This window comes from Stegodyphus dumicola, chromosome 3, assembly GCF_044657685.1.
Source record: "Stegodyphus dumicola isolate Sdum_Otavi_A_Nest chromosome 3, ASM4465768v1".
In the NCBI taxonomy this organism is placed as follows: domain Eukaryota; kingdom Metazoa; phylum Arthropoda; class Arachnida; order Araneae; family Eresidae; genus Stegodyphus; species Stegodyphus dumicola.
The window spans coordinates 115,643,569-115,667,787 of NC_140770.1; the positions used below are offsets into that span (position 1 = coordinate 115,643,569).

The 24,219-nt window shown below is 31.5% G+C and overlaps 1 protein-coding gene across 1 annotated transcript in view; it reads right to left on the reverse strand.

Moving 5' to 3' along the window:
- The window catches only part of LOC118187188 (bicaudal D-related protein homolog), a 222,600-nt gene that overhangs the window by 28,450 nt on the left and 169,931 nt on the right, over positions 1-24,219 (reverse strand). The window contains exon 2 of the mRNA XM_035357389.2: positions 3,933-4,148. Coding sequence (XP_035213280.1) covers positions 3,933-4,148 — 216 coding nt within the window. The remainder of the gene's footprint in view (positions 1-3,932; positions 4,149-24,219) is intronic.

Consider the following 24,219-nt stretch of genomic DNA (forward strand, 5'->3'; position numbering starts at 1 on the left):
ATACCCAGATATCAAATTAAAAAGTCTTAATTTTGAATCAATAAAATATTCATTACATTTTATTACGTAATTTAAAATTATGTACGGAAACTAAATTAAGTCGAATCGTAAACAGTGCAAAATGAAATATTTACCCTATAATATGCAAGTAAAATTTGCGTAATGAAGTTACATTAAACAAAGAAAGTATTTATTAAATAACAGCATGTTTTAAATTTCCACAGCTTTTAAAATTCATTATTATTATTGGTTTACCTATTTTATTTTATTCCAAATTTTTTATAAAATTTACTTATATTAATATTTTTTTAAATTCAGTTGACTGCCATGTAGTAGGGTTCCTTTATTCTTTAATATAATAATTTAGTTTACGCTAGTTTTAGTTTCACAAACTCGAACAAAATAATTTTAAAATATGAAATGATATTATTCTTTTTGACGCCAACAGATGGCGCCTCATGATACCCTATGAAGAAATAAAGTTGCGAATTTGATTTGATATTGTAACCAATATTCAATATTAATAGTTTCATAACTAGTAGAAAATTGTAAAGTATGATGAGGCTATATCAGCGGAAAACGGTACCTCATACACACTGCAAAATTTGCAGTTATTTATATATGTTTTTTCAATTAATTTCTTCAAACAGTCAATATGGTAAGCGGTTTCACCCAGTAACTTCCACGACGAAAGCGAGGCTTAGCGAAGGACTGGAACGATACCTATAGGAAATAGCCGGTATATCCGGGAGAGGAGTATTGGAGGCAGTTACAAAGTGTTTGCGAATGGCAAAAAATGTCTAAAGACTGATTTTACATTTTATGCAATACATTTTCAGCTGCTCACACTGAATTCTGAAATTACGGTTTTAAAAAAATTCGGTTCGTAATATGCTTTCAATTAATATCGTCTTATTCTTCATTTAACCAAGAAATGTTTTGAATTACCAACTGATTTCAAATTAATTTCATCGAATTTTCAAAATTTGATTATGTAGCTGCGTTATGCTTAAGCTAACAGAGATAATTAAAATGAAATTGAAATGAATTATAGTATTTAAAGCATAGTTATATATGTTTTAAACGGCATAATCGAATGATAAATTTATACAAAAGTATCGAGAAAACATCGAAACTTAGAACTAAAAATGCCACCCTATTTAATGAACTAATATCTAATCTGGGAGTAGTTTTTTTTCCCTCTTTTAAGGGTTTCTTAATGCTGATTAATGGTGCACTGCACAAAAAAAAAAATTGGGATTTTCACTCAAAGAAATCCAAACTAAACTGCCAGTGTCTTAAAACGCATTTAATTTCTGATTATATTTGCTAATTAATGAACGAGTATGCGAGAATAAACAAAAAACAGGGATGATCACAAAATGATCCTGTAGAATTATAATTAATGCATAAATAACAATAAAAATGAAATAAAAAGAAAATCTCAAAGGTTTCAGATTTTAAATTACGTTTTTTTATAACATTTTGTGTGTTACCTTTATTTATTATATCATGTTCTTTGCACTTAAACCACAAAATTCAGTTCTACAGTAATGTCGCAAAATAATTTTAAAATGAGCATGTCTTAAGAATTTCCGATACACAGTTCCCCGCGCTGGAGATAAAAAAGTGTTTTTTCTTCGTAGAGTGTTGCCATTGCTCGCTTTTAAATCGTTGAGTTTGTTAATCAAAAATTCATTAAAGTTTTACAAAATAGGAAATCGATAATAAAACAAATTCCAAATTTCAAATTTGGGCTTTCAGATGCCCATATTCGCAGTAAGATTACGTCATTCAGAATTGGATGGCTGTAGGTACCGTTGTTTTATCACAATGCGAGAAACATACATACATTTATGCAGATTCTTCATTATTTAATTTCTTCAAATATAATACAGGGCGGTAGTATTTGCTGGCAACGATTTGAAAAGTGGTATAGCCTTTTCAACGCAAAACCGCAAAACGAAAACAATAATCCTTCAGGGACAAAGCCCCTTTGGACTAATTATTCAAAAAAAGAAAAAAAAAATACTTTTCAAAGTAAGTCAAAGCATAAAAAATTTATACAGAATTCCAGACTTCTTGGTGGAAAACAAATTTACATTCCTTTTTTAAGAGCCATCTTGAATTTTCGAACAATAAATGGGACTTTACATAGAGCTATGATGTCATTAAATTTGAAAGAAAGTTGATTCATCCAAATTATAGGCAAGGTTCGTCCTATGATCTTCTTTTTTAGGATCAAAAAGGGTACCATCACGGCTCTCTTGCTTCGTCTTCATCTTCATTACTCTTTTCGTGTTGGCTTTTTTCGAGTCAATGCGTCAAGAACTTTTTAACCTGATGAGATCTTTTAATTTTCATCATTCTTATTCTCTGTCAACAATTTTGAATTTTTTCGAGTAAATTTTCAAACCTTCAAACATCGCAAATAATTTCAAAGAAACTAGGAGGTACTAGTATATCAGCAATAGGAATTTCCTCTTTAATGGTACCAGGAACATTTTCCAACTGTTTTAAGTCTTTATTCCAAGTTTTAAAAAACAATTTCACGCCAGTCGAAAATCGTGAGTTCTAACAAGGAAAAAAAACTTTCCAACATTTTCAAGTATATGTCTGAGAACTTCGGACAATTCACGAGTAACGTGTGCAGAACGGATAAGCCGCATACAAACAGTGGGACGTCTGCTGCAACATATACGTTGGCAGATGAAAGGGTTAACAGACGTTTTCCAGTTAACATTTCGCTATTTGGAGGACAAAACTTCAGTCAGAGAAACTCGATCAGACAAAAGTGCTATTAGAATATGTGAGATATAATGCATTAAAATGTTCTTTAATGATTCTATGAGAATGAAATTAAACTCCACAGTATGCAATTGTTATTCATTACGAAACTGATTAAAATTAAATAAGAATAAAAAATTAGTCCTATATGCCTTGAAACACATGTCAACAACACAGCTAGTGCTCGAAATTGTTATATCGTTTGACGCAGTTAATAACATTTTAAGCTAAAACGTTCCAAAGTATCATATGAGTACAATGAATTAAATAAAATTTATATGTCTTTAGAAAACTGCAGACTAGAAATGTTTTTCCAACTCAAGCTTATTGCAAGTTTATGATAAAAGAACGTCATTTGGTGGGCAAGATCAGCCAAGTTAGCAACAAGCTTGCAAAACTCTGCACTAACTTTTGATTCGTTATATATTTTATATTATTAATTTATTTATTTTAAAAAGGAACATTGCCTAGAATCAGAATTTAACATTCATTCAGTTTGTTTCTCGAAATTTAACCGTCTGTGTTACTTTTATAACTGGCTGTCCCGCAATGTACGTTTATGAAATTCCGTAAAGTTTGATAAAGTGCATTTGTAATGTGTACTATTGTAAAGTACATAATTCTTCTGTAAAGAGTATTTGAAATTATGTAATTAATGTAACTTACATAATTATTACATACTTTCAGAGACTCAAAGTATCAGAAATCTTACATAATATCAGATATTCATCAATATTAATTGACGTATCCTTAATGTTAGATATGCGGGGACGCGAGACAATACCATTGAACCTATCAGTAAAACGATGGTGTCTCCGCCTCTCGTCAACTGCCAACTATCTAAGTTGCGGTTTTATTTCGCCTTCACATTGTTTTGTCCTAATAACATTCTGAACACCTTGAAATTATAATTTACTGTGCACCTAGTCATGTGTAATTCAGGTTCATGCGAGGATTCACTGAACTGACTTATATTCGTATGATTCATGGTACTACTCCGCTGCTAATGATAACAGAGATCGCATTTATAATTACTACCTCTAAACAAAAACAAATATTTGTATATGTACATATACAGATTCTTGAACTAGAAGATGGAAGAAAATTTTATGGTCCCCATTTTTACACAGATGTGAAACACGTACCTGTTTGAGTTCCGCTGTGAGCCTGTGGTTTTGTTCTGTCAGCTCTTCCAGCAATTGTCCCTTCTCTTTCTCTTGAGACCGATGGCTGCATTGCTGATGAGCCAACTCTTTCCGAAGTTGATTGAGGTCGCTTTGTAGTTCTGCCACTCTGCTGTCATATTCACTTTCCAGCACGTCCAACTTCCTGCGCAAGGCGTGCTTCTCTTGTTCCAGCAACTGAAAAAGTATATAAATAAGTAAGTAAGCAATATAATGAGGACTGACCGCAATTTCAAGAAGTATATGATTACAGTTTGGAAAATAAAAATAAATATTATTTTTTCCGATAATTTTAGTGATTTCTGATAATCTGAGTACAAGATTTGTATTAGAATTAATCTTAACTATTAAAAGAAACATCGTAAAGGAACATCATATTTCAGCATCTTATAATTTTATGTTGCAATCTAAGATCTGGACATCCTATAATTTATTTACTTTTTTTTTCAATGGCGGGCACTTGCCTATGCTGGCATCGGCCACTACTAAGGCCAGATGGGATGTCTCTGGAGGCACTTAATAGGTGGACCATCTTTGTCTCCTATGAAGGAACAGACAATTACATCCATGCCTTCTCCGGGATTCGAACCCGGGCCTTTCGGTATCGCAGTCAAGTTCCCCTAACTACTATACCGTCTGGGCGGATCCTATAGCTTATACAAGATACTCATTTCTATGATGGCAAGTGCCTATTTCAACTCAAATCTGCAATCATTTTCCAGTTTCAAATTTGTTACTTGGATGTTATTAGCTACTAAATACGCATAAAAGAAAAAGAGTAATTAAAACAAGATACGGTATTAATATTTTTTTATTTAATGAGTTATTAAAATATTATGACACCAGTTTGAAATCTGATACAAGCTGTAAAAAATTTCAGATACGTTATTTAATTGTATAACGAATAATGTGCTTACGGGATGCGCCATTTGAAAAATCAAATTTTTCTGGTGTGTATTCGAACCGAAGACTTTAGACGTGCTAGCCGAATGTGCTAATCGTTTAAGTCGCGATAGCACACATTGGACTCCGTCATTCACTTGATACTCAATCAGTTAAAGAGAGACTTGGGAGAGGTACGAAACATAGCACACTAAATTCACGTAGTGGTGACTTATTGACCTCCGCATTTTAGTTAGGACTGAATAGACTATTTGATTGTCTTAGCCGTGAAACAGAAAAAATCGATTTTACTCTGGTTAATATATATATATATATATATATATATAATTTATTTCCTAAACAGTATTGATTAATTGATTATATTATCTCCTAAATTAAATTAAAGTAGAATTGTTTTAAAAGAGTGAATCCATACTGGTAAGTTATATTTTGAAAGATGTTTTGAAGTAATTTGAAAGCAGGATGTTAATGTTTTAACGGGGACTGGATTTAAATCATCATGAAGAATAAAATTTCCCCGTTAAAACATTATTAACATCCTGCTTACAAATTACTTCAAAACATCTTTCAAAATATAACTTACCAGTATGTATTCACTCTTTTAAAATAATTCTACTTTAATTTAACTTAGGAGATAATATAATCAATTAATCAATACTGTTTAGGAAATAAATTATTATTAACTAACTTTGCAGCAATTGCGCAAGTAGTAATAACTTGTTTTCGCACTAAATGGATTTAAAATCATACAACATTATACATATATATATATATATATAATCAAACAAATTTCGATTAATTTAATCAAACAAAGCAATTTTCTAAATTTCTTAGGGACCAAAAAAAAAAAAAAAAAAGGAATTGCAAAATTTTCTGCGTTCATGTTCTCGATAATTACATACACTTTACAGTTTTCCTGAAAAGCCACATACAGACTTTTACCGATATTTTTTACGAATTATCTTAGGCTAAAAAACTCGTTAAAGAATATTAGTAGAAAATTTTGTTATTTTACTGCTATAAACGCAGAAAATTTCGTGTCATTTTTACTCGTAGACAACGAACTGCATCAGCAAAAAAGTTTTTTCTCTCTCTGTTTTTGAGGCCTTTCCTCTCTGTTTTTCATTCCCTTTATCTTCTGCGTCTTAATGAGAATAGGCGGAGGGTAAATCTTTAGTCTTTTCTTAGAATCTGAAACACGAAGGGCCCATTATTTTTTAAAGCAATTTATAACCGAAAACGTATCTCATGTAAAAGCTTAAGCTCCATCAAGGCAACGAATAAAATATAAATACCGTTGAATGACATAAGTATGATGCTAGAGTCATTTGGTTATTTTGAAGCATTAGACATGAAAAATGAGCAATGCCCTAACTGGGACTCGAACTTGGATCTCTCGAATACGCGCTGAGTGTGCTACCGTTACATCACGAAGGCATGCTGAAAAGAGGAAGAAAATACCTCATATACTCCCCTTTTTAAAGGACGACTGGGGATTACGGCGACTGGGAATACTGGTGATGAAGAATTATTACTACCACCTTTTAGTTCGTTCGCCACTGTACAGTCATTAGGTTGTTTTGAAAAAGGACATGTGTAAAATGGGCAATACCCTCGCCAGGACTCAACCTGCTACCATTAGACCATGAAGGCATGTTAAAAGGAGAGAGAAAATACCTTATATGATTTTAAATGCTTATTTAGCGATGATTTCAACAATGTTTTCAACAATTTCTTATCTCCTACGAAATAATAGCGTCAGATATGTTAAATATTAATTTTCGTACATTAAATAATGGAGTTTGGCGTAATTTCATTTTCAATAATTAGTAATTTAAGAGATATAAATTTCTTATGTGAGTATCGCTTTATCACAGTATAGGCACTATTTTATTACTACATATATTCGTCTACAGTTTGAATTAAAATTGTTTGATGACATGTTCTACCTTCTAATCTGTCTATCTATCTACACATATGTATATATATGTGTGTGTGTGTGATGTGTTGGGAATGAGTCAGATCGATGTTGAAGTATACATAGTAGATCCGGAAAGGAAAAAAAATACAGATGCAATAAGACTCCGTCGAAGTCATACAGATGCAATAAGACTCCGTCGAAGCAAATTTAAATCACATTTCTTTTATTGTACTGGTATGTAAAAGTGATATAATATGATTAATCAGTGTGTAAAGGATATGATAGAATTAATCCAGAAATGATGCAACCTACAAAATGTGATTAATATTTTTAGAATAGAGAGGGGAAGTACCCAAATTGAAATGAGGAATTAAGGGTTATGGCTAATTTAAATTATAACTTATTGTTACATATTTATATAGAAGGAGTTTCGAATTATTATACATCAGAATCTGCCCCAAAGAGCAATGCCAAGAACCCATGTAATAGCATCTGGAAACACGCTGTGAGACACATTTATTTTTGGTTATGAAATTTTATAAATTATTACGTATTGGCTTAAATTTTCTGCAAAAAACTGTTCTTTTTAAAGTTAGATAATACTCATTTAGGAATGGGTTCAGATAAAAGGTAAGTTATGATACAGTTGCGGGTTTTCCCTGATGAAGAATCGTAACTTATCATAATTATTCCATTGTTTTCTTATTACATTTACCAATTATTTGAAATTCCTGAATGTTTATTATCCTTTGCTTTGTTTTCCATTTTAATTTTAATTTTGTTATTGCCATCTAAGCTTGCTTTCCCAAAAAGGAAAACAAAATTTTAAACAATTCTAGTGCAATCATTTTGCTTACTTATTTTCAGTTTACATAGCAATATTAAACGCCCAATTTATGGGATTAAATTTTTGACATTTTTTCTTCCATTTTTTTGAATTATTCATATCTGTGTGGCTCACTCAGCACTTTATTCTGAATCCCACAGATATGGATGTAATGATGTGTGTTATTGCAATTATTGCAGTGTTACACAAATTTAAACACTGTGCTGAATCACACAAATATGAAAGTAAAGGTTCAGCAAAATGCCATAGTTGAAAAAATAAGACACTCAAAATGAAACCTGAGGCCTGTTAATAGTTAAAGCTAAAACCGCAGGTTAATGTCTGAGCAAAATAAGCAAAACAGTATCATAATAGCTATATATGTTATACAGTATTATACCTGTAACTCTCACTCCGCTACTTAGCACATACTATTAGTCTCCAAATATAAATTTTAAAACAAATCAAGAAATAGCTTAAAAACCACAATAGCACAACACTTAAGAACCACAATAGCATATAGGGATCTAATGATGCAAAACCTAGCTGCAAATTCTAGAAAAACTGCATAACGTTTGTAGAGTCATTAGGTTATTTTGATGCTGGAGACGTGAAAAAAATGAGCAACGCTCTCGCCGGGACTCGAACCTGGACCTGTCGAATACGCGCCGAGTGTGCTTACCGTTACGCCACGAAGGAATGCAGAGAGGAAGCATAGAACATCTTATACGCTTATGTACTATTTACAGAATTTTGAACGACAGTTTGAAACTTAATCATTTGTCTATTTATCCCTTTTATTTAGGGTTGTGATTTACTTGAATTTTAGTTTTTACAAGCAAGAAAGATCTAAATTCGTTAAATATATCTATCAGTTTTCCACAATATTCCAAGAAATAAAAATTATTTGTCTAAGAGACTAATTTGTGAAAGTTGAATTTTAGTTTTAACTTTAGCTCGAAGCCCGTATTTCTGCAAAATAATTTTCAATAAATTCGTTTGACATTATAATGCGTTTATACTAATTTTAGCTAAAGTAATTTTCATCAATTTCATTTTTAACGCGTGTTTATTAATACTAGGCATCGCATTCAAAAGAAATCTTAATTAGACGCTCAATAACGAGCTTAGTTACTCTTTCGCTATCCGGAAAAGGCGAGAAGATACGGGAAGATTCTCGTGCGTGATTTAAAATGCTTACAAAAGCTGGAGGAAAACATCTAAATTTAGTTGTTGTTTGGATAACTGTTGTTGTTTACTGTAGCGAATTCGCGGTGAAATCAGAATAGCTTTCTCTGTTTTGAATTAAATTTTGTTAAACGTTTTAGTAGTTTTAAAGATAACTACTGTGAGATATTGCATATTGTATGAGATATTGCGATGTTGTACGACACTGTAATATTGCGATACTGTGAGATATTGCGATCTCTAAGGAAATTTTAGCATTTTATTTTATTTGTTGTGATAAGAATAAATTTTATTCACTTTTCATCGGACTTGGTATATTCAATTTATTACGAACCCGTACGCACGCAACAATATGTTTCGTAGAACGACTTACCTAGTGAAATATCCCTTGTTGAACTAAAAATGTTGTGAACGGTAACTCACCATCACTTGGATTCTGTCAAGTGAGCCTCATGCCTTTTTCCAATCCCTTTTTAAATGGGGGACTCATACACTTGAAAATTTAACAAAACTATTCGAGTTACTGTTCATATTTCTTTACATTTTACAGAATCATTTTAAACGGTAGCAAGAACTGAAGAGAGAAAATTGTTCTGACAGTTAACATCGATGACCACTAAACATGAAACTTTAAATTATTTTTAAATATGAAAAATGAGGCATTTAGGGTCGCTATGACGTAATTATTGAGCCATAGCAACTGAATTTGCAACAATCGCGTTCCTTCTTTTAATCAACACTCATAATGCACATAATTAATATAATTTTTTATTAAATTTTGAGTTAAAATGTTTAGCGGTTTCTTAGATTTGAATTCAAAAGATCAACTATAAGAAAACTATAAGAGAAATATTTTGATTGAAAAATGTTTAAGATTTTAGTTTTCGAATAAGGATTTGTGAGATCTGAAGATTCGATTGCTTCTTCCTTAATTAAAAATTTATACTTTTGATTTTCAGTTTTTTTGTTTGTTTGTTTGTTTAGAGACTTGAGTGACGTCAAAAATGTATACATATTTTGCAATTCCGTAAAATGATCATCGAGTTTTAAATAAAAAGCAAAGAAACTATATGACAACTTGGAAGATGTAAATATAAACAAATATCCAAACACATGGAGCGAAACAACGAACATCACAAAGTTGTTTTTCGGTATGCCAATCAAAAACGCAAGGATTCTTTCGAAGCAGCTGCTGTCAATCATTCTGATGCTTTCACCAATGGAAATGAAAGGAAATATTTTGAATTTTCAAAACATGTGTGTTAAACACATACGTACTTGGAAACGAAAGTGTTATTTATTTATCGTTTTTATTTCACGAAAAGGGAAAAGGGAAAATAACCATTCTCTTTTAAAGCATAAGGAAAACGCGCACGGTTTTGACAAGCGAGAAATATTTATGCAAGTATTCCGCAAGAAAATAAGGAATTTTTCACATTTTTGCTGTCTGCTTAGAGAGACAGAATTCATAACCATAACGGTAAACGCACTTATGAGTTATAATGAGTTTTAAACTTTTATGTTACTTATTTCTATAGCATTTAATTTTCTGTTATAATGTTTATATCAAATTTCAAATGAATTTTATAATATTCAAAGTCCGAAGTTCTGGAACACTAGGATGTAGCTATTATACGTTTGTGAAAGGACTGAATTGTGATTTCTTTATTGTGCAGAATTTTTTTTATAAAGAGATTGAGAGCAGCAGTACCATTTTCAACATATAATACAAAAGAAAGATTGATAAGGATTTTTGTGGAAGAGAGATTTCAATTGATTTCAGTGTTCCTCCCTCCTGACGAAGTAGCATCGATGTTGATTGAATTCCTCTTCTATTATGTTCGGTTTTCTTTAAATTTCTTTAATTTGTTCAAATGGGGTATTGCTTGTTTAAAAGCTTTGGTTTTAATATTTTTAAATTCTTTATTACATTTATAGAATTATTTGAAAGTTATTAATTCTGAATTTCAATTTTTCCTCTTTGTGAAAAATTAGTTATAAATTTCTTACTTTATGTCTTTACTGATGCAAAATAAAGAGCTACAGGTGAAAATTTCTTAAGATATATTCACAAATAAGTCCTCATGCGCATTCAGATGCATTCAGATCTTAAGAGACTTAGCTAATTGACAAAATATATTCTTCAGAAAAAAAGTGTTTTTCAAATCTATGTCCCATCAACGATTATCAAGATGGAGAGCTAGAGAGAAGAGATTCATCGTTGCAGATCATTTTTAATTGGTAAAGAATTTGTTTTTGAATCGGAAATTGATATTTCCTTTTAAAATGAGTAAACAAATGAAAGGTAGTCTAATCTTTATGAATAGTTTAACCTACCTATTGAAATGAAGCTCTTCAATCTGAAATTTAAAATTGGATAAAACTGCACCTTAGAAAACTATACGCAACATTTCATAGGACACTTTAAGTAGTGTAAAAAAAATGTTGAAAAAAATATACATACATCTTCAAAGCAAACTATAGTATATATTTATAGTATATATTTACTTTTTCAATAAATCCAACATCAATTTTACGATCGAATTTTACCTTAATTTCAAATTTTAATTTCATGCTGTTAATTTGCTTCAAATATTCCCTCTCAGAAACTTCACCTTCAGATTTGTGTTTATTGGTAGTACAGGACATGAGAATTCAAATGTTTAATTTTAATAAATTTTGACATATGTTTAGGCATGGAAGACCACAGTTAAGGTTTTTCAACGGCGACGTAAAGAAAGATTTCGTACTACTCTACGTGGAAACTGTATGTTTCATTTGTGAAGCTGACTGAAAGAAAGAACAAAATAAATCAAATTTAGGAAAATAAACTTAAATATAACAAAAACAGCTATTCAGATCTTGCGCAACCTTTTCAGAAATTGTGTTATGCTTTTTACATCAGGATACTCTTGTAAAATTTCTTTAAAATGTATTTTACATACATATAATACACACTAAAACAAATAACTGATTGATGCCTTAAAAATAAAACCCATTCGTGCTGTTAATATTTTTTTCCATGCGAATAAAAAAAATGTTTACACAATATTATCTCGTGCTCTTTATGTAGAAAAATAATGTAATAATTTATTTTAGAATTTTCGTACAGGTGAAATTTAAATAAATAAATAAATAAATAAATAAATAAAATGATTTTAACCACTACTTTTGGCTCAATGATCACAGACTTTTCATTACGTTATTCCTAACATAAATTCTAATGACGATTGTTCTGCCTTTGTTGATAGCTAAATTCTAATGAATATTGTTAAGTATTTGTTTATAGCTAAATTTTAATGAAGATTGTTCCTTTATTGTTGATAGCTAATTTCTAATGAAGATTGTTCTGTCTTTGTTGATAGCTAAATTCTAATGAAAATTGTTCCGTCTTTGTTGATAGCTAAATTTTAATGAAGATTGTTCCGTTTTTGTTGATAGCTATATCCTAATTAAGATTGTACTGTCTGTGTTGATAGCTCAGTTCTAATGAAGATTGTTCTGTCTTTGTCTAAGCATGATCTATATCAATAAATAGAAAATACTTATTCTAAAAAGGATAAGTTATTTTGATAAAAAGATAAATTATTTAAAAACATTATTACAAATCCTCTTAATGAAACTGCATTAGAAAAATATTACTATCGAATATGCTTCCTTAATTAGTTTTATAAAATTAGAATTTATTCATAAGGATTTATTTCAAGTGAAAGTAAAACAATGTCTAGCGTCCCTCTAGCTTTGCGTTTAAAAGTAACTATCTAATTTTTCCGGGGTACTAATTTAATCTTTTAGTGAAAAATATTAATCTTTAGCAGTCAGCTATATGATTCCAAGCAACAGAATGTCAATGACTCAATTTCTTTTTTATATATACAAAACTTGTTAAATACAGAGCAAGACATCAGGGTAAATGTCGAAAAAAAAAAAAAAAAAATTCGGAATGATAAATAAATATCGAATCTCAGGTATCCTTTCTCACACCTAAAAGCTAGAATTACGGAAGACATAATAAATAGTTATCGAGAAATTACATTCTTCATCCGTCCATATACATTGTAACTTTGCCGTCTCCGCTTCTAATTTTATGTTCTAACTTTTGCTTTATTTTTCCTCAGACGTTTTTGTCCATTGTACTTCAGCGAAAGGTAGCATTTTTTGAAGTATTGCATCATGTGATGTGACAATGACCATCAGGCACATTTGTGTTCTCGAAGTACAGGGAAAGGCGTGATAATGTCGAAAAAAGAAAGTTGTGTAATTTTGACCTCCGGCGATGAGACGCGAAGAGATAGAGGTTATGGCCGAAGTGGATATTTCTAGTCCAAGGATATCTATTCAACTAAAAATGGGTAATGATGGTGATTACAAGGGTATTTTAGGACGGACTTTTAAAACGCTGCGATAGGAAAAATTCTTTAATGGTACATTGGCTATGGTTTGCAATTTTATGGGCTTCCAAAATTTAAATGTATATAGAAAAAAAGAGTACAGAAAAAGAGATATCTGAAACGAATTTGTTTAAAAAAAATTAATCCAAAAAAAAATTAAATTAGTTAAAATTTACGCAGGAAAGTTGTAGATTTTTCTGTTGGTATATTTACATATTAATTTGATATTTCTCTACATATATATGTATATAATGAATCAAGCATGGATACACTTGATCGTACAATAAATATATTGGATATTTCCTCTTGTATATCTGACATAATTTGTGGAAAGATCGGTTGACGTGATTTAATTATGCTAGGAACGTCTCAGTTGGACAAAAATACCGTCACTGGAAGTTACACTGCAAATCACTGTATAAAAAACTGCAGTTCACACTTCAGTTCCCGCTCTCCCCCCAAAAAAAGAAATTTAAAAAAATTCCAGCTTTGGATTTTACTAATATATTAAGCTTTATATAAACTAAAGGAAAAAAAGGCAAAACATTTATCGGAATATAAATTAAAAAACCTAATTTTTCCTTTTTTTAAACATTTGAGTGAAATGCTAAGATAATTTGAATTTTTAACAAATATTCTACATTAGTTGAGCGTAAAAATTCATTCTGTGTTCAGAGATAATACGAGCAAGGAATATATGTATACACAAGTGAAAAAAATAAACTTTTTTAAAGATACACTATTTAGTAATATAATGAATTTTTAGCGATCTCTTTCCGAGGTATAAAATCCAATAAAAAATATCCTTTATTGAAAATATTTCTAAAGTTATATTTTTTCTGTGTATTTGGGTTTAAAATGCAAAAGAATTAGATAAACTGGTAGATGCAAGCAAAGATTTAATATTTAATAAAGATATTCTGCTTAAAACTGAAAGAAATGAATTAAGAAGAATCTTAAGATTCTTCTTAATTCAGTTTCTGAATTTCTTAATTCAGTTCTTTCTTCAATTTTAATTTTCAATAGCCTATTAACTATCATTAAATCTGTCTTAGCCTTTACTCTTACACGTAAACAAAAAATGAAAAAAATAATCTGAAAAATTATATGAATTTAAAAAATAAGTTAAAATAATTTTAAACATTAAAACGCATTTATTGTTGTTAACTTAATTATGTAATCAAACACTTTTAAACAATTTATGCTTGTTTACGGTACTTTTAAACAAATAATTTGTCAAATACAGTATAAAACTCCAATTATTCGAACTTCGACTATCCGAATCGCTGATTATCCGAATCGCATTCAGAATTTAAGAAAAAAATGAAGAGGAAAATGTAGCGTTGGACCATCAACGATTTCATACATTAAAAGGAAGAAACTTACATCATTAAATTTCGTGTCACTGCTTGAAAACGAAGAAGAAATTCTTCAAGAAAATCAGTATCATCCTTGAACGAGACGTTCGTTGCAACGGGCGCCTGGACTGGAGTGTCCTATCCCCATCGAATTTATGTCACTTTTCGAACTTTGATTTCTTATGGTGCGTAAAGGCATATCTTAATGTAAGGCAAAAGGTTGCAACAAACAGAAATTTAGAACATGTCGTTTTCAAGTGGTTTTTGCAGCAACGTTCTATGGAAAACCCAACCTCGGGCCCGATTCTTTGTGAAAAAATTATTAGCTTAGCTCAGAAACTTGGTTGTTCATCCTTTAAAGCAAATAGTGACTAGCTAAGGAATTTTAAGTGCAGACATGGTGTCCGTCAAACAGCTTACTCTGACCGAGATATTCAGCAAGCAATGACTTTCAGCACTTATAAGTACTATACAGTACGTTATATAACATGTACGTAAAGTGTTACTTTTTCATTTTAATTAATTAAAACCCATTTTTCTTTAAAAATAGTTTCTTTCTCCCATTTCCAACATACAGTAATTAAAGTGTACGAACACACTGTCTTCGGGGGAAAAAATTCAATTATCCGAATAGGATCCAATCCCAGTTGATCAGGATAACTGGAGCTTTACTGTACTTTTAAACAACTTTTCACATTTATGCTTCATGGAGGTATGAATGTATGTGTACAGCGTAAAATGGAAGGCATCATCATTGGGTGCATAAAACGTTCATTCTCATATATGAAAAATACTTCTTGTTCTTTGAAGACTTCGATTTCGTTGATTTTCTTAAATAATCCAGACATCTAGTATGGGATGGTCATTCAGTTGGTTCTTATATGTTGTTTATTTGCAGATTATGTTATTTTAAGTAAAATGCTGTGTGGTATCCTAAAGCTTATCATATTCATGTTAATAACACTGAGATCTTTGTGAATTACAGCATATTAAACTTATTGACGTCATTCAGGTCAGCTCTTAGAATTTTACTACAGGGCGTGTCCATAAGTTTTAAGAAAGTTTGTCCAGACGGGTGGGGCATACTATAAGATCGGCTGAATTATAAGAGAGAGCGTCTCCATTTTATTCTCTGCAAATATTTTTGCTTTCCTGTTTATTATGTAGTAAACGAACTCTGTTCATAAGACATATGTCTGCTTTTTGTGTTGTATAATTAATGCGGTCTTCGAGTGTGAGTCCGCAATTATTCATAAACTGATTTCATTTCCGACGTTAGATTGAGACGACGAAAGGTATTAAGATACGTTTCGTCGAATTTGAGCTGAAAGAAATGTATAGTTTTAGTAATAAACGAACTAACTGCATATTCAGCAAAACGGAGGCTTTTGGAAAATATTGTAGGACATTAACTTAAATATTAAACACGGTATGTCTGAGAATAAAAAGTTATTTTTCGAAAGGTTAAATGATTTACATTCGATGATTTAGATGATATAAACCGTATGATATGATTTATTTTTGTTACACAAAGACATCTGAATAAAAATTATTAAATGAAGCAGCAAAAATTTTATTTCGTGTTCCACTGACGTTTTCCGCAATTAACATGATCATTCAGAATTATTGCTTCTATAAGGTATTTCTCCCGCCTTTCTAGCGTGTCTTCGTGGTGTAGTGGTTTTGCACGCTGAGCCGGTATCCAGATGTCCGTGGTTTGATTCCCGGCGAAGGCGATTGCTCATTTTTCATCTTGCCAGCTTCCCAAAAAATACCTAGTGTCTCTACACTTCTACATTTTGTTGTTTAATACCGTGGATTATATTCATTAATTTGATGCAATAAAACTGCGAAATTTTTTAAGAAAAAGGAACATTTGCCTAAAATATATCGAATGAAATGTCTCAAAAAGCTCCTTTTTATTTCTCTCTTTAAGGACAGAAACTTAAACAACATATTTGAATTCCATGATTTTTCTACGATTAAAGGAGCAAACTCAAGAGCAGCATGTAACTGGGCATGTGAAAATTTGCATCTTATCTGTCATCTGTTCGTGTCATCTTATCATCATAATGTTTGTTCATCATTAATAAGCTAATCTGATTCTTTTGCCTAGATTGCGAACGATATTTTAAATCTACTTTCGTTTATTTCGTTAAATAACGAACTTAAAAGGAAGAATTACATCTGAAATTCTTTCATTAAATTTACACGGCCCATTCAGCTGCGGGTTCATTTATTGTACTAGCTCAGATCTGTTAGGCCTCGGCACTGGTGGGCTAAAACATCTTAAACTAGATTCTTGGTTAAAATCACGGAAGGCTCAGCGCCACAGACGATCAGAGATTAAAATAATTCTTCACTGATGTTTGAAAAAGACTCCTAGGGGTCGAGCTGAAGCCGGCAAAATCCTTTGGGGCAGTGAAATCGAACCTAATTCTTTCGTTTTACATATGGTTGAGCTAAAATCATAGCATCCATAATTGCTCTTATAGGCAGGAGCACATATGAAGCATAATGTAAAAAAAGTTCCATACGCAGTTCATAAACTAATACAGTTAGTTGTCCCCCCCCCCCCCACTATGCTTAATTCATGAATGAAATCATTTGTTGAAAACTGAACCACATGCTTACGGACATGAGTTACATAAAATAAAAATAAAAAAATTCTGTGCGTAATTGTTTTTATAAAGCAACACTTTTTAACGTTCTCCCGAACACGCTTGAATTTCTCTTTTGATTACCATAAAAGAGTGTTACTTTCTGTCTAAATGCTAATGCAGAAAAAACAAGCGTACAATTGCTTTTGCACAGGCGTCGTAAGCGGTTAAACTTCCATCATCGGTCGTTTCTCAGACATCTGCAACCTGTAATCACTCAATAATGTCAACTGATATCAAATGAACCATTGCGTCTCCATTAAAACTACCTCAAATAAAGCTTTCTGTTTATTCGAAAGAAGAAACAAAACCTCTAGTATTCTTAAGAAAGACATTAAAACCCGGGAAAACCATCTCGTTTCGTGAGGACCGGAAAGAGAAACATTTTAAAAGAAGTTAAGGGAGGAAATAAAAAGAAAGAGAATGAGAGAAGACTACAAATTCATTTTCTTTCTTTTTATTTTGCCCTTGAAGGGTATCACCATTACTGTATCTTCCTATATAACAGTTCCATCTTATATTTTACATTTTAGCAGAGCTCCAGGTGTCCAAGTCAGGTATCCGAAAGTTTAATCTTTCCGGATCATGCGAAATAAAGCCTGCCAATAGTTAGTTATATGTTTTAAATTTTATCAATCGCTCCGATAATATGAAATGATAACACAGTACAATGCATACTTTTTAAGAATGTATTAAATGAATTTAGATTGCTTATGATACGCAGATTATCCCACGATGATTGGCAAGAGTGGAGCTTATGATCATTAGTAAGAAAACACTTAATGCACAACAAATAGGCCACCTGTTCTTGTTTAACTGGCAAGTCATTTAACAAGTCCATCGTTTCTGAGACTAAACCAAGCAAATTTGTTCACTTTATGATAGTTCCCTTTCCACGAAAAATTTTTGTCGCCCCAGACACATAATAACTGCTTTTTATTACCTTTTTGTGACGCATTACAGTATTCCTTCACTGCATTTCTTTCGTGCGTGTGTGTGTCATTTTTATTATAAATGATCTGTTATTATCTATTATTATAAATTATCTGAGTGCGTGTGTACTTGTATGTTATTTATATTATTATTGTTATTATAATGTATACTATTTGAGGTTGATGTGACGAAGTAGTATTTTTGTGTAATTCATTAAAAAAGTATATTCTGTATTTTACTCTAACATAGTCAATCCAAGCCCACGAAATTCTTCGTGGCAAGGAGCGTTAGATAACGCCTGACATTGGCAACAGCCTTGAGCATCATTCAGGTGTTAGTGCGATTTAGCTGAGTTCCGCCCCAAGTTTTGATGGACAGCACCTCGGTGCGAGGGACAGGTTCACCCCTCTCCCTTTTCACTAAACCACACGAGAGGACTTTCGGCTCGCCGCATATTTAGAGTGCTGCCATGCCGCGACACTATACATTTACAACGCCTTCTCCAGAATTCGAATCCAGGCCCTTTGTCACGGCGGTCAGCGACGCTAACCACTATACCGGTTGGGTGGCACATTAGGATTTTTGATGTGAGAAGCATGAGATATCGATTCTACCCTAGCTATTATTCGAACTATGGAGCTACCATTTGCTAGCTACATACCAGTTGCAATGAAATGCGATACTACAATGAAATACAACAATGAACTGTTTTCTACCATGAAATACCATACTACGATGAAATGCGATAATTGCTAACAGTACTATGTTACACAGGAAAATTTCATAAAAAAATCGTTGCAGTTTCTGGAAGGAGGGAGTCTTCGTCCCACCCCACACACCCACCCCGTCCGAAATATGCAATGATTTTTTTTTTTTTTTTTTTTTTTCTATTTTAGGAAAAATCATATGATTTTATGAATGATCATAATTCAGATATTGATAGAAAAGCCACTTCCGGTGTTAACTGTGTAGACTCATTACAATTTTTTTTTTTTTTTGAAGCAAGAGACGTGAAAAATGAGCAATGCCCTTGCCGGGATCGAACCTGGAGCTCTCGAACACACGCCGAGTGTGCTACTGTTACACCACGAAGGCATTCAGAAAGGAGGGAGAAAATACCTTATAACTGTTACAGAAGAAAGATAAAATGAAAATTTTATTAACGGAAGGATCGCACTCTGGAAAAAATGTAATTCATGTTCTTTTTTGAACTGTTTAAGCAAATAAGTAAAACTGTACCTGAAACCCTTTGAGAGAAAGAACTTTTATGCACTAATTTCGTTGCCATATATAAGAAAATAAAATATATCCATGCCTTCCGATTTTTTAAGGTAAAATTCCTCCAGTAAATTTTCAAGATTCTGTAAGATTATTTTACAATACAGTTAATTGCCTTCAGCTCTTTAAAAACCATTAAGAAGGATAGCCCAGAAAAGGAATTTCCTTTGTTTTCGTTTTCATAGGAGGATTACATCCTTTATTTTTAAAAGCAAAGAGAAATGTGCTTACTCATTTATTAAGACCTCTCTCAGTTGAAATAATGACACAAAACCTATGTTAATTGAAAAATGTGAGAGTAATAAATATGACACTAACACAGCATCCTTTGCATTTTCGATGCTGTGCGTGTTTTGTTACGTGTGCCATTTCATGGCGAAAAGTAAAAAAAAATAATCAATACTGAAATTGAGATAAAAGAGAAAATCACGAACTGAAGGTTAGGGGCCCATGTTATGTTTTCCTGAGGCCGTACGTCATTTCGCCAGGAATCTGGGCTGGAGCCTTGACCCCAAACAAAAGCGGACGTTTGTATTTTTGTAGAATCTTCAGGGTGCTATGACCTCTCAGTTACCATAGCAACGAGGGAAGCCGCGAGGTTAACAATGGAACTGAGGTTACTCTATTGGAAAACCCAAGGTTGTTAAATAAATTCATGTATTTTTTTCCTTCGAAATAATATATTAAAAGAAAGTAGATTCAGGAGTTGCTTATTTTAACAGGAAATTCCAAAGTATTATTACCGCGAAACTTAATTATTTTGCTCTTTATGTTTTTAGTCCAAAGGGGCAATTTGCCTAGAAGGACTATTCATTTCGTTTTGGCATTTTGCGTCGAATCACTACAAGTGTTGTTTGACTTTTCAAATTGCTGCCACGAAATATTATCGCCCTGTATTATATTTAAAGAAATTAAATAATGAAGAACCTGCATAAATGTATGTATGTTTCTCGCATTGTGATAAAACAACGGTACCTAGAGCCATCCAATTTTGAATGACGTAATCCTCCTGCGAATGGACAACTGGAAGCCGAAATTAGAAATTTGGAATTTGTTTTATTAACGATTTCATATTTTGTAAAACTTTAACGAATTTTTGATTAACAAACTCAAGGATTTCAAAGCGAGCAATGGCAACGTTGTACAGAAATAATATTTTTATCTCCAGCGCGAAAGACTGTGTAAAATTATTTTGCGATTTGGCTCTTGAATTGAATTTTATGATTTGAGTGCGAAGAACATGATATTTAATAAATAAAGGTAACAGACAAAATGTTAAAAAAAACACCCCTTTGAGATGTAATTTAAAATCTGAAACCTTTCAGATTTTTATTTTTATTTATTTTGTTTTATTTTATTTTTAATTTTATTTAATACGTAAAAGAATCAGCTGCTTATATACGTGTTTTACATAGAAATGGGTGAATAAAAAGTAAAAGATGCAATAAAATCAATCGAAAATTATACGATTCTGTCAGCACTTGAAAAAATGTTAATCGTTTATAAAATGTTACTATAATTACAACTTGTTACTATACAAAAATTACAGCACAGGTGAAAAGACCAAACTTCATTAACGTACCTTATTTTTTAGTTTTATAGTAAAAACAACAGTCTTCTACCAGCTCAGTCTTAATAAAACATTAGCTTTAGACTACCAAAAATAAATTTACAATCTTAAAAATTTCGAAGACAGTTTTTTGAAAACCATTAGAAACGCATTATTATTGACAATTAATCTATTGAATGCATATTTTAACACTTTAGAACATAAGATGTAAGAGCGAAATTTTTATTAAAATAGCACATTAATTGCATCCATATCAACTGTTAATAAATGTATCTAAAGCATATATGAACTGTGTATGACCGCTTTTTATAATAATAGTCTAAGTGTTAAAAAGAAAGATGATCTTAAAAAATCTTTCTTCTTATTAATTTATTCTCGAAAACAGTTGCTTTCTTTTTTAACATTTATTTAACATTATGATTACTATTAAAAGTCTCCAGAAAATTAATTTTTATTAAAAGAAAAACGCTAAAATGTATCCATGAATAAAAATAGAAAGCTTTGATATTTTCAAATGTTAAACGACTAGTGGTGTTTCTGCTATCTGATCTGTTTGCTTATATGGATATAAGAAAGCATACGATAACTTTCTACTTAAGAGATGCCTTCGCGGAGACTTTTTAACATAAAGTAGCTCTTATTTTACTTAGGTCACCTAGGGGGAAAAACAAGATAAATTCATACAGCCAGTTTTCGCTGGTATTTAAGTAGAAAACAATAGTTATTTAATTATAACAAAGACTTCTTCCTATTAGACTAACTTCGAGGACCATCTGTTAGTCTCATGATTCTGTCTTATCTTTTTTATCTATATAATAATGTGGTGATTCTTTGAAAGTGCGTGATCTGTCCTACACTTTCTTGTGTTTTGAATCTTATTACTTGCAGATATATGCAACATGATTATGCAATTTAAATTATTTCAAAATTCGATTTAAGAGATTTCCAGCGTGCATAATTTAAAAATCTGTTCTCAAGATGCATTTATAGGAAATAAACATAAGAAATTATCGCAATTCCCCGTGTATGTTCTTGTAGTGGTAAGTCTTTACCACATCTAACAAGCAATAGGAAGATCCGAAGTTCAGATTCTGATGAAGGTACAACTGATTTTTCAAGCTTCCAATACCGAAAATGCTGTACATGAGCGTTAAATAAACGCGAGATCTTCACCGTTCATTCCAAAATTATACTGAGGATCGCCAATGTAGTAATACCAATTAGTATACTACATATTTCCAAAACTCAAAAGCGGGCTTAAGTCTTTTTTATCACATTAATCAAAATATTGTTTTAACATATCTAGAGAATCTTGTAATAAGCAGGTTAAAAACTTTTACTGTGAATCCAAAAGCAACACGCAATTACAGACGAACTGCCGATAGTCAGTTTGATATTCTACAAAACTAAATAAAATTTTAAAAGTGTATATTTATACACTTTTTGAATTAATAATAGATTCGGTCTAATTGGTTGTATTTCGGATGTATTTTTTGGCTGTAAAGTTAGATCAGTTAAGCTTTTTGATACCATTTTGCTTTCGGGTATAAAAAAAAAATGTAATTTTATTGTTCAGATGTAATAAGAAAGCAGCAATGTAACTTTGTGTAATCTGAATCAATTTATGGAATGTCTTCCATCGAATGACCTAAATGCTGTTTTAAATTTCTATTTTTGCTTTGTATGTGGATTTTTCTGGCTTAGTGCTCTACAACTACTTGCATTTCAGATAACGAGGGCAGATTCTCAGATTTTAGTGCCAATGGACCTTTACGTTTCCTCTTATCAAAAAGAAAGATAATAATCAACGGCGCCTTGTTGCCACTACATATACTGAAATTCCATGACTTTTAACCCATTTCCACGCGATGAAAAAAAGGTCATAGCCTCTGACAAAAAGATTTCGTGACAACGCCTATAACAGATTCTTTGAGGAAAGAGGAAAATAATAGTTTTCTTATTACTCAGACGTTATTTTGTGCAGTTAACCCATTTTATCTGCATAACCAATACTTAAATTTAAAGCTTTGTACCATTTTCTTTTGTTGAAATAAAAAGTTCGTTCTAAAAACAAAACTACTGAAGAGCTTTCATTCATTTTTCATGCAAAGCCTGAAAGTGTGCAAATCCTCCTGATGTTGCGCCGTTCATTTTTATAAAGAAATTTCTGAAATTGACAGAAATAATTATCTAGTTGTTATCATTCACACAAAAAGTAGATAAGACATTTCGTGTTAAGAGAATTATGTTTATTTTAACTTCCATTCTCAACTTGTTACTATATTAAATGCTATACAGTTCCTCGCTTATACAAGAAGTATCCGATTTCCATTCTTATTTTTATTCCTTACTGTGTAATGGGAAAAAGAAAAGTTAAAATTACGCTTTCAAAAGTTCAGCATATTATATATACATGAAAGAAAAAGCTAATATTTTTCTGCAATAAAGGATAAATCCGCTGTTTAAGATAAAATGATCATTTTTCCATTCAAATTTTAAGTAGGTGATGGATGATCATTCGTTTACCTACCACAATAGCAAAAATTACTTCTCTTCTTTAGAATCAAATCCTTACAAAGTAAAGAAGTTTAATCTTAAAGAATGAGGAGTTATTTTTGATATCTTGACAAATGAAAGAATAATAATCTTTTACCATCTACTTCGCCCATCTAAAATTTAGTGGACGTGTAATTTCAATACGAGTAAATTATGTTCATCAAATGGTTAACTTACATCAAGAGTATATCAAAATAAAAATGTTTAAAGCTATATTTACTATTTTTCTTAAGTTTTTGGAGCATCTAAAATTCTTTTAAAATGATAAAATTTAGTTGACGTCTCTTGGACGTCTAAATTTTTTAAAATGCTTTTATAAATTATATACAACTGGAATATAACGTCGTATGGGAGATTGTAGTAATCATGGTATTGATATTGTTGCACGAAAAGTATTCGATATATTACTTGTAGAGACATTAGGTTATTTCGAAGCAAGAGAGATGAAAAATGAGCAATGCCCTCGCGGGACTCGAACCACGGATATCTCGAATACGCGTCGAGCGTGCTGACCACTGTACTACGAAGGCATGCTAAGAAGGCGGGAGAAATACCTTATATACTCCCCCTTTTAAAGGGCGACTGGGGTTTTAGAGACCCAATCACCAAATCCTGATGGTGAATGGTGGTGAAGAATCTTCATTCACCACCTTTTAATTCGGGC